Consider the following 19250-nt stretch of genomic DNA (forward strand, 5'->3'; position numbering starts at 1 on the left):
GAGTTCAAAATGTCTTGAATTTGAATTGAGTTTGACTTTGTTGTATAGTAAAGGTGGGATTAACGCTCCTTGTAGCTCTCTGCATCTCAGTGGAAACTTGGTTTCACAAGGTTTAATGTGCGTACATAGTCTGGGAGTGTTATTGAAATGCAAATTCTGTTTCATTAGGTTTGAGGGGGACCTGAGATTCTGTATTTCTAATAAGTTCTCAGGAATTTCAGTACTGCAGGTCCAGGGACCATGTTTTGAGTAGCAGCTTTATAAAGTTTTTTTTTTTTTCTTTTTAAGAGATGGGAGAGAATTGAAGTTATATGGATAATAAACTCAGGCATGCTTGAGGAAGGAAATAGGTAAACAGATATGATTTTTTAAAAAATTTATTTTTATTTGTTCTAATTAGGTATACATGATAGAATATATCTTGACATATTTTTCATATATGGAGTATAACTTCTCATTCTTCTGGTTGTACATGATGTAGAATGACATTGGTCGTGTAATCGTATATGCACATGGAATGGTAATGTCCAATTCATTCTACTATCTTTCCTGTTCCCATTCCCCTTCATTTCCTTCATTCCCCTTTGTGTAATCCAGAGTACTTCTATTCTTCTCTAACTGTCCTCTCCCCATTGTGAAATTAGCATCTGCATATCAGAGAAAACATTTGGCCTTTGGTTTTTTGGGATTGGCTTATTTCACTTAGCATGATATTCTTCAGTTCCATTCATTTACCAGCAAATGTCATAATTTTGTTCTTTTTTATGGCTGAGTAACATTCCCTTGTGTATATATACCACATTTTCTTTATCTACTCTTCTTTTGAAGGGCACCTAGCTTGTTTCCATAGCTTAGCTTTGGGAATTGAGTTGCTGTAAACATTGATGTGGCTGCATCACTGTAGTATGCTGATTTTAAGTCTTTGGGTATAAACTGAGGAGTTGGATAACTGGGTCAAATGGTGGATCCATTGCAAGATTTCTGAGGAGTCTCCATACTGCTTTCCATGGCAGTTGCACCAATTGCAGTACCAGCAATGTATGAATGTACCTTTTCCCTCACATCCTCGTCAATATTTATTCTTGCTTGTATTCTTGTTCATTGCCATTCTGACTGGAGTGAGATGAAATTTCTGTAGTTTTAATTTGCATTTCTCTAATTGCTGGAGATGGTGAACATTTTTTCATATATTTGTTCACTGATCATATTTCTTCTTCTGTTAAGTGTCTGTTCAGTTCCTTAGCCAATTTATGGATTGGGTTATTTTTTGTTGTTGGGTTTTTGGTTTTGGGTGGGGAGTATTAAGGTTTTTTGAATTCTTTTTATGTCCTGGAGATTAATGCTCTATCTGAGGTGCAGGTTTTCTCACATTCTGTACATTCTCTCTTCATAGTTTTGATTATTTCCTTTGCTGTGAAGATCTTTTTAGTTTGATTCCATCCCATTTATTGATTCTTGATTTTAGGAGTCATTTATTGATTCTTGCACTTTAGGAAGTCAGTTTCTAAGCTGACATGATGTCAATTTGGTCCTACTTTTTCTTCTAGTAGGCACAGGGTCTCTATTCTAATGTCTAAGTCCTGGACCCACTTTGAGTTGAATTTTGTGCAGGGTGAGAGGGGTTTTATTTCATTTTGCTACATATGGATTTCCAGTTTTCAGATATGATTTTGATAATACAAGATGTGGTACACTTTGTGAACTGGTATAATTTTTGTGCATGAGAAAGATAATGATTTAGGAATATTATCCTAGAATTTTTTTTTCTGCACAAAGGGACTTGTTTAAAGACATTAGAAAAAAAAATGAATTGTTATTACTGATTTTATAATTATACATAATTACCTTTGAGAAATAAATGCTGTGTAACAAATATACAGTCATTTGACACATTATAGAGTTTTAGTCAATGAGTGTATTAGTCATCTTTGGGTTACTACAACAGAATACCTGAAGCAGCTAATTTCATAAAGGGAAAAAGATTTTTATTTAGTTCACAGTTTTGGAGGCTGAAAGTCCAAACAGCATAGCTCAGGCTTGGCAGTCTCCTTTTGGCTGCACCACCTCATGGTGCAATAGCAATGGTGGGAATGTGGTCAGAGTAAGTAGTAACATCATGGTGGAGGTGCATCTGTATGGAGGAGCTTATGTCTTCAAATGGGGAGTCAGAGAGCAAGGGAGGGATTAGAGTTCCATAATCTCATCTGAGGACATACCCTCAACGAACTAAGGACTTTCCACAAGATCCCAACTTGTAAAAGTTCCAACACCTCACAGTAGCACCAACCTGGGGACCAAGCCTCTAATTACAATGGACATTTGGGGTCACTTAGACCACACCCATACCATAGCATTGATGAACTTTATGGTGGTTCCCAGATATACGATTATATTGCCTGTTGACATCATAACTCTTTGTTTAAATACACTTATGACTTACACAACAATAAGTTTGCCTAACGATGCTTTTTCTCACATGTATCCATCTTCAGTGATGCATATCTATTCCATTTTGTTCATCTTCTTTTTCTTCCCATTATGACTTAGAACATACTGTCCAGCAAAGTCTTATTTCTCCAGTAAACCATGCCCCAGTCATACTTCTCTTCTGCTTTTTCCCCCATGACATTCTCTTTCTGTGCTTTCCCTACTTTTTAGCATTTTCAAAATTTTGAAACAATTTTGACTTTACAGAAAACTTCCTAAAATAAACTTTCCCCCTCTTCTCAATAATTAGAAAATAAATTTGGGTTCATTTCCTTGGGAAGCAGTCTCTGAGACGAAGACTAATGTGTAAGAAAATATTGGTTAATGCTGTTCGAATCCACACCTTAGGAAAGGAAAGGAAGGGAGCAAATTTGAGCGGGGTAGAAATAAAGTTGCTCTGGTTTGGTTGTGAGGTGTCCCCCAGAAGCTCCTTTGTTAATACAGGGGTGTCCATAGATGAAACATGAGAGCTGTAACTCATCAGTTCATCCCAGTTTGAATGGACTAACTGGGTGAGGCATGCTGGAGGAGGTGGGTCACTGGGGGCATACCCTGGAAGGGTTTGTTTTTCTTGTGGCCACTTTTCCTTGCTCTCTCTTCTTTCCCATCAACCGCTTTATGAACTGAGCAGCTCTCCTCCTCCAGGTCCTTCAGCCAGATACTCAGCTCTGCTTCACCATGGGCCCAGAGCAGTGGACTTGGGTGATCATAGATTGAACCTTGGAACTGTGAGCCAAATAAACTTTCCCTTCTCTAAGTTGTTCATGTCAGGTGTTATGGTCGCAATGAGGTAAAACTAACACAGTTGTGATACAGTCGCAACGGAAGACTCAGCTGACCCTGTGAGGAGTTCTGGGGTTGGATGACACTTCCATATGTTGTGAGCTGGGTGAGATTTCTGGACCTCTGCCTCTGTGAAAACAAGCTATTAGAGCTTGCTTGCCCAGGGCAGGGTGCAGGGCCTTGGGCGAAGCAGCATTTCTTAACTGAGTAGTTCTCCAAGATGATTGACCACTGAGAGCTGTGTAAGACTTCTACCAGCTAAGGATCAGATTGTGCACCTGATGTTTGCTACAATTGGAGTTAGTTGTTAACATATCTTTAATTTCTTTCCATCTAGAACCATCCCTTAGTTTTCCTTTTAGTATGTTGTGACACGTCCTTCAATTTGAATTTCTTGCTTACCTCATGAACAGATTCTAGTAGTTCATCTTTAGTGGGAATATCATAGAAGTGTTGTGTTCTTTTTCATCATGTCAGTTGACTTGTGATTTCATATTTTCTCTGGTGATTTTAACTTTGAACATTTGACTAAAATGCTCTGTTTGATTTATCCACTGTGAAGTTATTATTTTCCTTTCTGTAATTTACAAGTATTTTGTGAAGTAGTACTTTGAATAATGAAATATCCCATTCTCATGAATCTTTCAGTTTGTTAATTTGCATCAATATATAATCATGGATTCCTATTTTATTTAGTGGGTTGTGACTTATTATTATCACTTTTGATCTTCTAGCTGTTTCATATTTGGCTTGTGGGTATGCCTTCAGGCTAGCTCTCTGTCTTTTTGATATGTCCCCATTACCCATTACTCTTTGAGCATGTCCCCTCTACTCTTTTGGGTTTGACCTTAAAAGCATTTTAGGATTTAAATGACTGGAGAAGGGAGGCTTCCCTTTTCCTTCCCATAATAATGTAGTCCAAAAGTCACAGGTGAGATTGAGAAAGGTAGTTATCTGTGTAGGGGGCAGGAAGTCACAGTGGCCACAGGGTGTTCCAGGCTTATCTTGCACTTTTTCTGCCCCAACCCTGGAATCAGTCATTTCTACAGGGAATCTTGGTTTCTTTCAATGTAGAATGGTATTTAGAAACCAAGATTTAAGTATTAGGTGTGCTTACAACTAGTAGGGTATGGCTGTTTGCAGTTAATACAGCTTGTGAACCAAGTATTGTATGTATTTATATACATTGTTGTTTTAGTTAGCTTTTGTATTGCTGTGACCAAATTATCCAATAAGAACAACTTAAAGGAGGAAAAGTTTATTTGGGGCTCACTGTTTCTAAAGTTTCAGTTCATAGATGACTGACTCCATTATTTGTGGCCTAAGGTAGGACAGCACATCATGGGGAAAGGGCCCAGTGGAGGGAAACTGCTCAGCTCATGGCCAGTGGGGAAGTAGAGGGCAAGGGAAGGACCCCCAGGGAATATGCACCCTTCCAGGGTACATCCCCAGTGATTCACCTCCTCTAGCCATGTCCACTGGCCTGCAGTTACCACCCTATCAGTCCATTCAAACCTGGATGGACTGATTATGTTATAGCAGTCACAATCCAATTCTTTCACCTCTGAATATTCCTGTATTAACAGGAACTTTTGGGGGACCCTCATGTCCAAATCATAACAATAATATATGTCATTTCTATTTATCTGTCCCCCTTTCCCTATAATACTACATATTATAAAAAGAGTTCATAACAATTTCTCCAATGCTAATTCAATACCACAAGGTACATTTGAGTTTTTTTCACTGTATTCTCCAAGGGAGAAATACCTGGCTCCTGTTATCCTTTAATATATTTCTTTTTTGGATCACTGCTTCACTGTGTCACCAATACCCCATGACCACCACTGATAATGTACTCTGTCCAGATGTCCTTCTCACTCAAACTTGGGCACTGACACCCTGTGCCACAATCCTCTCCCCTCTACTATGGAAGCCTTTCTCTTTCCAATTGGGTTTTACACTTTGTGCCAGATGGACCCTCCTATGCCGATACACCCTCACCCTACTTGAGCTCTGAACTCTGCTTAGGCCACTGTGGCTTCCCTCTCTCATGCACAGATGCCTACTTCACTCAGTTCTACCTCACAGCTTTTTGACTGAATTTTATGGGAAGGAGGGGTCCTCTCTGTCCACTCATTTAAATTTAAATTCTTTAAGGCCAAACCAAAACCTTTCTCTTCTTTTCTTAGAGGCTGTCTCCTCTTCTTCAGGATGTAATTTCTTCCTTCTGGAAATTTATACTGTATATTTTTATTCTTCATCATATCATATCTATTTATATATCATACCAACTCTGTGTAGCCCTTTGAGATCAGGGATGATTTTCTGCAAATTAAAAAAAAAAAACTTTTAAGTATTTAAAAAAAAATTTTCAGCAGTGAATGCAAAGGCAGTTAAGAAAACACTGAGACTTGATGTATGATAAAATTTCTTTTATTTTTAAGCACATGATATTTTATAATTGAGTCCTACTTCATTATAGATTAGTAAATCTTTGATAGTTAAATGACAGTAAATTCAAGTAAGTGAAATGGAAAACATTTAGCTTCTAATATTCCTCTTTTATTTTTTATTAATTTGTATATATAGAAAGATAATATAAATTAAAATCTAATGCCCTGTTTTCTTGATATATGCATATTTCATTAAGTAATTATTGAAGGTAGTCCTTGCTTTGTACAGTTCCCATGTGCATGAATTTTAATAACCATGTTTTAGTTAAATAACAATTTCCAACAACATGGTTCAAAATTTATTTATCTCAGTTTATTAACTTTGAGTAATTGCATAAAGTACAAACTTAACTGCAAACTTTGCTCCTAGTTCTTGAGTCCGCAAATTACTATTTAAAAACAGTTGTGTATCATGATTATGACTAATCCATCTCTTCTTTTACAGCTTATTGTGATTGATCACTGCGTATCTATTATTCAGTTCACTCACAGAAAAATAGTGATAAACCCTTGCAGTGTTTTACAAGAAGTGGACCAAAATGGAAATGAAGGCCAGGCATGGTGATACATGTCTGTAGTCCCAGCTACATGGGAGGCGGAGACAGGAAGATCATTCAAACACAGAGTTTGAGTCCTGTCTGGGCTATATACCTAGACTCCATTTCAACAACAAAACAAAACAAAAAAAGAAAAGTGACTATTAATTTTTTGCACTATTATAATGAAATACTTAATACCTTACAAGGTATTACTTTATATAAAAAAGTTTTGCTTAGCTCATGGTTCTGGAGTTCATATAGATCTGGTGATGGCCTTCTTGCTGGCAGAGTCCCAAGGTAGTGCAGGGCCTCACATGGAAGACATGAGGAAGTATGTGTGTCTATCGTTACTCTCTGATGTCTTCCTTTTCTCTCCTTATAAAGCTACTAGTATTCAGTCATGAGGCTTTACCCTAATGGCCTTATCTATTTCTAATTACCTCCCAAAGGCCCCACCTCTAAACACCATAGTTGATTAATTTTCCCCTCAATTAATACCTCATAATGGGGATTAACTTTCAATACATGATCTGTTGGGGGACATACTCAAACAGTATCCAAACCATAGCATTGATAATACTGTAGTGAGATTCCACTCAAGTATAAATGCAGTACAGAAGAAATAGCTGAGTGTGAGAACGTCAGCACTGGCACTGAACTGCCACCATGTAAGGTTTGAGGTCTGCTGCCAGCAGAGCTCAGGGGAGGCAACTGTATGGATGTAAATGAGGAAGTGGGAGGCTGTGATGAAGAGATGAAGTGGCCCTAGCAAAAAGTTTATTTTATTAAAGGAACTCTCAGAGATACTTTAAGATATTGAAAACACAAAGATAAAATGTTTTGTTTTTGCTAATCTAGATTTAGAAAGGAATGTGACAATTCAAGCTATAGGAAGGATGCTTCATATTGTTATATGATGAGAAGTAGGATGAAAAGAAGAGGACTAAGGCTTTCAAACTATTTAAGTACAAAGAAATAAAACGTTTTAATTATCTGTTTGTTTTAAATTACAGTATTCTAAATTAATATTAGTTTTACTATTTTCAAGATTTCCCTTTTTCTTTATACCTATTAGAGACTTTTTAGTGTTTTGACAGATTCTTGAAGGTCACAGAATCATTGAATTTTACCCTGTGCTTATATATTTATTTGGCAGTGCTGGGGATTTAACCCAGGGACTGAAGTGTGCTAGGCAGGTGCTCTACCACTGAGCTATCCTCCCAGCCTCCACTGGTTTTTAAGACTGCCTTGTACAGTTGAAGCTTGCATTGCCAATGTACAGCCCCACATACTGTGTAAATGAAAGACTGCCTTTTTACTAACATGTGACACTTAAAACTTCATATACATTTAAAAATATTTACACATTGTAATTACTTTATTGCTTAAATACATTTTGATTTTAAAATATTTTTAGCATGCAGATATCCCAAACCCGAGATTGTCATTGCGAAGCGTGCAAAGGAGGTATCGTCAGCAGAGACCCCTGATAATTTTGGTATAGTATAGTACATTCTTATGGTGTTGATTGCTTGTCACATGTTTACTGCGAGTAGCAGAACATCTACTTGGTGGAACTTCTTGCTTGTTTGAAATAGAATTTAATAATTTTTTTCTATTAGTATTTTAGACTGTCAGCAGTCTATTTCTATTTATTTCTATTATCTAACCCTGAAATTTGTGGATGTGATTGATTAATAATTGCATGATTAACTAACTGAAGTATTATATTTATGACCTCAAGACAAAAATCACTTCTATTTAATTATATTTATATAGTGCATTTAAAAATTATTAAAATAACCATAACAAGTAGAACATAAGAAGCAACAAAGGCTATGGATTCTTTTAGACTGCCTAGGAAGAAAGGACCACATACAGAAACCTCAGAATATTCCAGAGACAAACTGACATACTATTACTTCAGTAACGGAACTTCAGGAACCATTCAGTGTGTGTGTGTGTGTGTGTGTATGTGTATACATGCACACATACATAAATATATAATACATTTACAAATATTATTGCATGCATAAATATATTTGTGTGTGCATGTATGTATAAATTTTTTTTTGCAGTGCTAGGGATTGAATCCAGGGTTTTATGCATGCTAGGCAAGTAACTATGCTTTTACTGAGTTACAGCCTCAGTCCACCTTCAGTATTTTAAAGATATAATCTTGACTAGTTTGAAAGCTTTATGTAAGTTTATTCAAGGCCCTTATGAAATTTTTTTTAGACTTATCTGCCATACAACTTGCTAAGTTTCATACTGTGGTGGTGGTGGAATTCTGTATGTATGAGAGAAAGATAAAGACTGAAATACATGTATCTGTCCTTATTTAGTATTCAATTTAGTTATGTTGTCTAAGAAGTGTAATGTAGTATATGAAATTATGTGTTGTTAAGGGTTAAATAAGATGTCAAGGGCAAATATCATGTCATAAGAACTTAAGAGAAATGTCTTAGTATATGTGTGTAATATATGTACACACATATTAACATTATTACATTGTTAAAATTCTCCAGTATACTCTATCAGTTCTAAGATAATTCTGAAGTCAAAAAATTTAAATCTAGTACATATAAACATTTAATGCTAATATCTTTTGAAAAATAGTTTTAATTTTGAATTATTCTCAAGATTGTTCTTTTATCCCTCAGTTTTGGAATGATGTAGGGAAGAGGAATGATGCTTATCTTGGAGATGATGGTAATCAATATCACAGGAGGTGCAGTGCTGATGAATGATTGTAGGGTTCACCTGTCTGTCAGTGCTCACCTTCTGAGAATCAGTTGTTAGTTATACCCCTAGTCATTATAGTATTTCATAGGCATAATGGAAGGGAAGTCTGTGTTAAGTAGTATATATAGTTGTTCTAAGTATACAAGTTAGGCACATGGAAGTAACCACAAATCAAGAGAATGTTCAGTTATCCTAAAAAGAAACTTACCATGAAATAAAGTAAGAAAAATCATTGCATCTCTAGCATTTATCATCACTTAAACCAGAATTAATAATTAATGGGTTAATACATTAATATGGGTGATTACTTGAGTTCTATAGCTGTGCTGTCATTCATTACCACTGACCAACTCCTGTCTTTAACTGCTGTGCCCCTGGCCTGTGCCAGTCCAGAAATCTATTACTTTCCTCTCAGTACCCACCTAGGTTGCAGTCAAGCCCCATGAGGCACAGTAAGTTTCCAGAATGTTAATGAGGTGAAAGTGTTAATTCTTGTATGATCTAAGTAGAAATTTATTTTGTACATAATGTATATGTCATATTAATCACTTTAAATACTAAATAGAATTATAAGATCACACTCATGCTTTTATGTATTTAACTACAGCATGTACTTAAAAAATAAAATCCTTTAACAATTAAAATATTTATTTATAAATACTTGTTAACTAGAACCTACTAAATTAAGTTCTTCACTGTTTCTAAAGTGTTCATTTTCATTTTGAATATCATTTTTTGACTTGTGTAGCTTTTAACCCCCTTTTGGTGCATGACTTTTTGGCATTTAATATGATTTGCTTAAATTATTTTGCATACAGCATGGTTGCATTTTAAGTTTGTATTCTCTATTGTATATTTATTGTAAATTTCACCTCAGTCATTCAAATTTTGTTTTTATTAAAAGACTGAGCACTTATTTATAATGTTCAAAAATATGGGTATAAGAGACCCTTGGTACCCAAATTATTGTTTAAATACACTATTTTTATCTTTGTTCTTTTAAATAATCTCTTACTAGGCCAGATTTGGCCTACTTCCTGTACTTTCTTGGGGAAGATGCTCTGGTGGATCTGGAATATTAGGTGTTCAAAAGATGGGAAACTGGATAATTGGGCTCTTAAGGATTATTGAGTTATTTGTCGTAAAGGAATACTAGATGTTTTATATCATCTCAGAGTGAAGTTGTTTTGGTACTATTCTAAGTTTATTGTAAATGATCTTTAATTTTCCCCTTGGTTTGAGATTTTTCTATTGTTATTTGTATCCATGATAATAGGTCATGTCATTACCATGTCTGAAGTGGAATTATTTCTTGGGAAAGGAGGGGAAAAAAGTAATTTGAAGAGGATATTAGATGGATAGGGAAAATACTGTTCTATTTTTCAGAATTTATTCTGCTTCACTTTGGAGTTATACTTTGTAAAGCAAGATTAATTTAATGGAATGTTCAACAGTGAAAATGACAAATTATCATTTTCAATTAGATATTATAATAGAGTGTACCCTAAAAAGTTCTCGTTCTGTTTTCCTTCACCATCATTGTTGTAAATGTTTTGCAATTTGATAATGGAGACTAAAATGTAGACTGTTTCACTTACATATATATATATATATATATATATATATATATATGGCTTCATGTAAGATGTTTTCAGTAAATCCTATTATAGCAATCAGTTTTGACTGAACAGAATGAAAGGGCATTAGGTTTTGTTGACTTCTTCAAAGTGAATATTTTATTCAGATTTGTCAGTATTTGATTGTACTCTCTAGTTTCTTAACTCCCCAGTGTTTTAGCTTCACCTGCTCAAGTTAATAGAAAGAAGCGTTCATATTCAAAATTGGTGAATTTTGTAATAAAAGATAAATTTGGCTAAGGTAGATAGGAAATAAACAAATATTGCTTTCTGTCTTCTCCAGTTAACATTATCAGAGGTGATTGTATTTTATATTTTAATATTACCATATTTGTGTGTAATTTTTTTATTAATAACCTTGCTTAGTACATACTTATATGAACTTTATTAGCTTTTTAAAAATAACATTCATTCATTTATTCATGTGGTGCTGAGGATCGAACCCAGTGCCTCACATGTGCTGGGCACCCTACCACTGAGCCACAACCCCAGCCCAACTTTATTAGATTTTGAAAGCAGGAAGGCACATGGTCTTTCTACTACTTTTGAATAAATTATTTTGGATCTGCTTTCAGAATAATAATAATATCTGGAGATGTGATACATCAGATGTTATAAGTAATAGAAGTCAAATGTAGTATATGTTGTAATTCTATAAAACCAATACAGCTAAGTATAATATAAAACTGAGATAAATATTACCTCACCAATAAGTGAGAAAATTCTCTACAAACTGAGAGACCACAGGTTAGAGTTACTTAGAACAAGACCAGAACCTGTGCTTTCTGATGTCCTGATGACATAATTGCATGTGTGTGTGTGGGGGGCTGGGTGGGTGGAATTGAAAAAATAATATTTTTGGGGTTTTGGGAGATACATGTGTGTGGCCTGGATTCCTTTTGAGATGCAAAATGTTATCTTAATATCCGGCAAAAGTTTTTGTTGTATTCCATCTCCCTTGTCAGAAAGTAAATGCCATGAGTGTGGTGTTTGCTGCTGGCAGGCAGATTCTTGTTATAGGCACAGTTGTTTTTAGTTCAGTTTCTTATAGGTAAATTGTCTATGGTCAGTCAGTTAATTCTGAACAATTTCTTTAACTTTTATTTACATTGGTGTTCTCAAAGAAGCTTTTTCCCCCCTACTTAAGATATAGTAATGATTGACACTAAAATTTTAATTGTTTCACAAGGCTCCTCTTAAAATGTATATTACAAATGATGATCCCAGATCTTTATATCTGTGCTAGTACAGTAGAGCAGGAATCTGTAACCCTGTTATCTCAGACCCCAAACCTGTTGCATTCTCCTATTCCTGTAACAGGCACTGAGTATCAGTTATGGTATTTTGTAATAAAAAAGATAAGTGGCCAAGCAAGACATCAGGTTGAGAGGAGCACTGTTAAAAAATGGTCAAAACTCCAGATATGAAGTAGCACAGGCATTGTATGACTAGGTTGTAGGCAGTTATGTTCCTAGAGCTTATATGTTCCTGAAAAGTACAATTTAAAATAAATTTCTACTTTATTTTGAGTTTTCATGTGAAATTTATAAATTTAATATGCTAAAATTTAGTAGTATTGATTAAAATAATTTAATGTAAGTCATATTTCAGTTATGAAAACCTTTATAGCAAAACCTGGGAATCTCTGGCATAGTTGGAGATGATTTCTCTTCATCTGTTTTTCTAAGGTTGCTAAGTATTGTGTTCTATATCTTTGTCCAAACTGAGTCTGATCCAGAGATAACAAGTTCAGTCTACTAGAGGTTAACCAACAAACCAATCAGTAAAGGGACAGAAAAACCTAGTTCTAGCAAGGAATTCTTCCAGATGGGAGTTTTCTTCTTGTGTGACAGGGGAGGTTTTCTTTTTAAAAATTTTAATCTCAGTATTTTTAATGTTTTTATTAGTGCACTATAGTTAATACACAATAGTAGGGTTCATGTTGACATGATCACACATGCATGGAATATAATTTGTACCATTTCAGTCACCAGTACTTCCTTTTCTCTCTGCATTTGTTCTTCATTTTTTCTTTTTTTTTACCTGTTCTGTTTCTCATTTTTCCCCTTTGTCCTTCTCTTCATCTCTGACTTCCCCTTTTTCTTTAAGTGAATACAGTATAAAACTTAAATAATAAAATATGAAGTCACTGAGTTAAATGCATTTTTATTTCTGAAATAGGAGGAAAAAAGAATTACATTCTCTTCAGACCCTCTTAATTCTTTTTGACAGTATTCCCCAGTTTTATATCTCTAAAATATAATAATTGAGCTTTAAGCTGATGAATCTAATGTAATATAATAGCTGAATCATCAAAGAAATACTGTTTTTCTTAAATTTAATATTGCTCTATTTATGCAGAAACAGTATTTTATGAGCTATGACAGTTTTTTAGTTGCTTGTATTATATAGAAAACTAACTGAAATATCTCATTTTTGTACTTAAGAATTCATTTTAAAAAATAAATTTGCTTTCAGTATTTGAAATTGTTTTCTCTAGCATTCCTGGATTACTGAAGCAAAACAAGATGTTGAAAGTATTGAAAAATCTTATATTTAAACATGCTAAGTATTTTTCTTATGTTTTCAGGATTGTGATGAATATCAGGAGTATTTTGTATTAGGAAATGTCATCAATGTATTAAAAAAACAATGTATATAAATTCTCAATGATAGGAAGAGTCACATTTCAAATATTTAATTTGATATAAAATAAATTAGCAGTTTGCAGCAACTGTTTTTTATTTACCCTCCAGCAAAGAGTTTTTACAATGTGAAACCTAAAGCAAAGGAATCCTTTGCTTTAGTATAAGTATTATCTTACAGATTCTTGTGGGTAATTTCCCTATCCTGTATATTTCTAAACATGGAATCCTGTTAAGAACAACTTCTTTTGACAGTGAGATCTACCTAAGAAAGGGAAAAAAATGTGATGAAGTTTGAATATTAGTTATTTTTGCCACACTTATACTTTAGGAAAATAGCAGTTATAATTCAACTAAGGATTTTTGTGCTGTGTCCATGAAAGGATATTGGTCTGCAATTTACTATTTTTGGTGTGATTTCTTAGCTTTGGTTTTAGTGTTATTCCGTCCTCATAAAATGAGTTGGGAAGTATTTCTTCATCTTCAGTTTTTGGGATAGTTTTCTTCTTTAAATCCACAAGTGAAACTATGTGTACTTGGGGTATATGTATGTGTAAAGGTGTTTGGTAACAAATTCAATTTTGTTAGATAGAACTCCACAGTTTTTTGTTTGTTTTCTCTCATGTCAGTTTTGGTAAGTTGTATTTTTCTAGGAATTTGTCCATTTCAATTAAGTTGTTTTGGGTTTTGTCATAAAATTATACATAGTATTCTCTTATCTTTTTGATGTCTGCAGGATCTGTAATGATGTCCCCTTCTTTATTTCTGATATTAGTAATTGATGTTCTTTATTGGTCAGTATGGCTAGGCAGTTATTAATTTTTTCATTCAAAGGACTATTTTGCCTATTTCCTTTGTTGTTTTCTTTTGCATTATAATTATTGACATGGTTGAACATAGATTTATTTTTTTGCTATTTGGTTTCTCTTTGTCCTTCTTTCTTGTTCCTCTGTACTCCTTGCATTCTTTTAAACTAATTGAATACTTTCAGAATTCTTAAAGTTATTAGTTTTTTTAAGCTCTGTCCTCTTTGCATTTTGTCTGTATATGTGGTTATTCTAGAGTTATAATATACATTCTTTACTTTTTGCACACTACTTGCAATTAATATTATATCACTTCATATACATTATAGAAATATTACCAAATTGGTTCATTTTCCAATTCATTTATTGTTTTATGTATTGCATCTGTATATGTTGTAAACTCTATAAGGCAGTATTATAATTTTTGCTTTAGACTGTCATATCTATTTAAATTACTAGGGAAAAAGTAGTCTTTTATACTTACCTAAATATTTACCATTTCCGATAGTCTTTATTTTTTTCTTTAGACCTTACTTCCTAACTGGTATTTCCTTTCAGTCTAAATAATTTAATTTGCATTTCCTGCATGTTAGTTTGGCTGGCAGCATATTCTCATTGTTTTAGTTGTCTGAGATACATCTTGAAGGATAATTTTTCTAAATATTGAGTATTGGATTGACAACCTTTTTTTCTTTCTTTCTACATACTCAAATGATTGTTTTCCTGTAATTAGTATATCTATTTTTTTCTGTATTTTTCTTTACCATTGATTTTCTTCACATTTATCCTATGGAGAGTTTACTGAACTTATTTGAATCTTATGACATTTTTATTATCTATCAGATTTGGGAAATTTTCAGGCATTATTTATTAGTTTTTTTATGCCTTTAAGGCTAACTAGTTAAAGTTTATAATTTCAGATTTTTTTTTTTTTTTTTTTAGTTTTAGAAATACTTACTGGTTCTTTTTTATGGTTTCTTTTCTCTGCTGAGATTTTCTTGTCTTGTTGTTTATTTAAGCATATTTTCATTTACATCTTTGAATGTTATTTTAATTGCTGCTTTAAAGTGTTTTTCTGGTAATTCTCATGTTTGAATCACATCAGGATTGGTCTCCGTATATAGTCTTCTGAAAATGGGTGATATTTTGCTGTTTTTTTCTTTTCAACTGAATCTTTCCTAATCATTCCTAATATGTTGTTGATACTCTGGATTGTTTTATTCTTAGTTTTGTTTGTTTTAGCAGACAACTAATGGTTGGGCTCAAGCTGCAAACTCTCTTTTGGGCTGCAGCTCAAATCCTCACCCATTTTACCCTTAGCTGGCATTTTTGGAGTTCTCCCTGTACATGTGTGGTTCACAAGTCAACCGTGGATCTGAACTGAATGTAAATGGAGAATTTAGAACTCCTATTCCTCTTTTCTGACTCTTTCAGGAGTCTCCCCTTGCTTTCCATGGCTTTGTTTACTTGGCACCCCATTCTGTAGTTCTTCAGGCAGAGAGACTGAGGAGTTTTTATCAGTTTTAGTTATTTTCTGTGTTGTGATTGGGGTCTACCCTCAGGCTGAAAGTTGCAACGAACAGGTAACTAGCTCACTTTATGTCATTTCTTCTTTTAAGTGTTGATTCCCTTCAGAATTAACCTGGTCTAGTCATTTTCTAGTGCTTCTGGAAGTTACTTACTGTGTTTTGTGTATAGTTGATTTTGTGCAGGAGAACTGTTTACTTAACCATTATTGGAGGAAGAGCCAGAATTTTTTGAGCTAAAAGAAGTCAGCAAGTATGGTATGATGAAGTACAGTCTTGTGGCTATCTAATTATCTTAAAATATCCAGAAAAGAGAGAAAATATGTAACACACACTATATTGGGGGAGATTATATTAGCAGTAGTTACATTGTAAACCTGTATAGATTACTTGGCCTTATTTTCAAGTTCTGTCAAGTATTGTACACCTGATTTTTTTTATTTCTGATATGTGTTTGTTTGATCCAGGTAGTATAACAAAGAAGGTAATTTGCAGTGTCAGAAATCTTAAAATGATTGACATGATTTTTAAAAAATTTGGAAGGGTACTTTCCAATAAAATTGTCACAGTTTAAAGAATATTTCCTTTATAATTCTTCTTGTACTCCTCAGGTTCGTTGTGAAGCAGGATTTTGATTTTACTTTGATCTTGTGCTAGTGATTTTCCTCCCTGCCCTGTCTACAGTACTTATGTACTTCATTTATTTATTTAGTTGGTACTGGAGATTCCAGGGGCACTTTACCTCTGAGCTATATCTCCAACCCTTTTTCAAAAAAAAATTTTTTTAATTTTGAGACAGGATTGCTAAGTTGCTAAGGCTGGGCTTGCTTGCCTCAGCTTCCTGAGTTGCTGGAATTACAGCACTCACTGTGCTGGACCTGTCCATTATTAATTTGTCTAGCCTTTATCCTTTCATAGGATTTATAGGATATTTTTAATATTTTGTTCAATGTATAGGGAATTTGAAGAAGTAAAAGCAAATGACCTGTATATGCTAACTCTATTGGTAAGGGCCTGCTTATTGAGATTTTAAGTATTTCAGGATGTTCCTGTCAGCTAACTAGGACCTCTCACAGTGATGATAACAATGTAACTAACAAATGGTTCTGGTATGTATACACTTTTGCATGTTTACTGTGCTAGAAAATTCTCTGGAGTATGGTGGTATCCTATATTTCTGGCTAAAAATTTGGAAAACCATTTGCATGCTTTCAAAGTAGATTTTAAGATAATAGTGCTAATTAAAGAATGGAGAATTTATTTTGTCAGATGTGAAATTCTTCAAAAATTAATATATCTTAACTTTTTTAGTAAGGAAAAACAAAATTTAAACTTTCATTCTTAGAACATTCTGAATAATACAATGATTCAACTCTAGGTCTTAGTGTATTTCTTACTGTAAAGCCATTGTGGGACTATATGCCATTTTAGAAAACACCAGTCACAAATTTGGACCACATTTCTCTTTGTATAGATTATCAATGGACACTTATTTGCTTTTTATGTTAAATACAAAATTCTTTAGTTATATTGTCATAAATTATAAATAAATATTTTAGAAGATATGTATCTAGTTTTAAAGTGTTTCCTGAGACAGTCTGGTTGAACTAAATCTAGAGGAGAGTGATCCACTGCTAAGCTTCTTCCACGTGTTATCAATTAATTCTAACTGATAGTTTGAGGATAGGAAAATAGAATTCTCTTCCTTTTTAACTTAACACAGGTGATGAGATGGTTCTTGTTATGAAATGGTACGGCTTTTTTTGTAATAGCAATTTTTACATGTAACTTTTGTAATAGTTAATTTTTACATAAAAAAGGTATTAAAGGTAGTTTCAGTTACTACTGGGGAAACTTTATGACATGTATTATACCTCTGCTTTTGAATAATAGCATCCTTTTTAGGTTGTTGTATTAGGCAGAATACTCTCCATTGTCTACTACTATAGATTTCAAAAATCAAAATATTCTGTATATTATCAAATGGAATTAAAAAAACTTTACCTAATCTAGAAAAATCATTGTTATAATTACATTGTTTTAAGATATTTTCCTATTTTTAAAGGCTATCTGGGTGTATTTGAGTATTTTTTGCTACCAATATTTATACATTTTTGATGTCATCTTAAAAATAGTAGCTATATTTCTGAAGTCTTTTCTACTGTAATTAATGCAGATAGTCTCATATAGATGCAAGGACCTAAGTAAAAGAAATACAAAAAACATGTGATTTACCCAGAGCTACAGGGACCTGGGGAGGCTTGTAACTAAAGGTCAGTTTTGTTTGTAACTTAGTAGTTTATTCATAGCAATTAATGTTCTTTTAAGTGGATAACTTTGGTCCATTAACCTAAATATAATTTATAAATAAACTCTGATATTCTCCCATTTTTGTATGTCTACTGGTGTTTTTCTTTTTTGTAATAAAAAATCACATTATAGTAACTAATTCTTGCCCCACACCCTTTTTTCCCCTTTAGAAAAATTGGAAGCTCCACCACCCACCCCAGGACAGCTGAGATATGGTAATGGTTCTATAATTGTTAAATATATGTGCATCTATCTTTTGGATTTGAAATAACTGTATCATTCATTAGAAGCACAGAAGAGATAGTAAATTAATCTTGCCAGATAAAGTAGATTATCTTAATTATTTTGCAGAAACATTTTATAAACTTGGTTTAAGATGTATCACAATACTATGGATAGCTAATATTGCTAAAGAAATAGCTAAGATGTTAAGATATTATTGCTATCTATAAATAGAATTACAATTGTGATAGAATTTTTCTTAATTTTGGGGAAAATATAATTGAATTTAAGTGGGATAACTGCAGAACTAGAATTTCTAGGCTCAAAGCTAGGTACAGCTGTACTCTGATGCAGAAAATACTTCCCAGTTAGTTGTTTGTAAACAGTAAAAAGTAAAGTTCATTTAAAACACCAGGAAGAATAACCTTATTAAAATGCTGCTGTACTTTCTTTTCTCTGTTATAATAGGAATAAATATATTGCAGGACTAACCTAGAAGTAATGTAAAACAAAGAAGGATCTTACTATAAAGACAGTGGAAGAAGAGAATTATCTATTAGTATAGTTAATTTGAGTAGGTTATAAATTGAAGCTAAAAAATTAAATGTAGTTTGCTAACAACTTCTATGTTATAGTGTTTCCCAAAGAAAATTGAAGAAATCACAAATTACTAGATTATATACTAGAAAGCAAATTTATATCATTAGAAAAAACATTTTAATAGCCAGCTCTTTTTTCTCTTTTTGGTAGAATATAATTCATGTTAGAAATTAGTAACTTCCCCGAAATACAAAAGAATTTAAGACATTTTAAGACTACTCTTCCCACCTGGGAAAAATCTTTCGTGATTCTTCCATCCTAATTCATACTACCAATATTGACATTGCCATCTAATACTATTAGCACTTTTTTTCTGTGGTTCATGTTTATGTTGATATGTTGCCATACCTAAAACCTTTGAGGACTGAGAACCAAGTCTTCTTTATCTTTGTATCTCAGGTTTCCAGTTAAGTGCCTAATACATATTCATTTTTTGGAAAAATTATACTTTATCCTTTGGGTTAAAAGTAAATTTTTACTTATAGGACTTTTTT

The 19250-nt window shown here is 33.3% G+C and overlaps 1 protein-coding gene across 4 annotated transcripts in view; it reads left to right on the forward strand.

The window, feature by feature from the left end:
• Nucleotides 1–19250, forward strand: part of Tmem65 (transmembrane protein 65) — a 49975-nt gene that overhangs the window by 9462 nt on the left and 21263 nt on the right. For 2 of the 4 annotated variants that reach the window (XM_047563399.1, XM_047563407.1), the window contains exons 2-3: nt 7683–7763; nt 18105–18149. In XM_047563399.1, coding sequence (XP_047419355.1) covers nt 7683–7763; nt 18105–18149 — 126 coding nt within the window. The remainder of the gene's footprint in view (nt 1–7682; nt 7764–18104; nt 18150–19250) is intronic. The other 2 variants (XM_047563417.1, XM_047563423.1) reach the window with 1 other exon arrangement.

The sequence above is a fragment of the Sciurus carolinensis genome, chromosome 1, assembly GCF_902686445.1.
Source record: "Sciurus carolinensis chromosome 1, mSciCar1.2, whole genome shotgun sequence".
NCBI classification, from domain to species: Eukaryota; Metazoa; Chordata; class Mammalia; order Rodentia; family Sciuridae; genus Sciurus; species Sciurus carolinensis.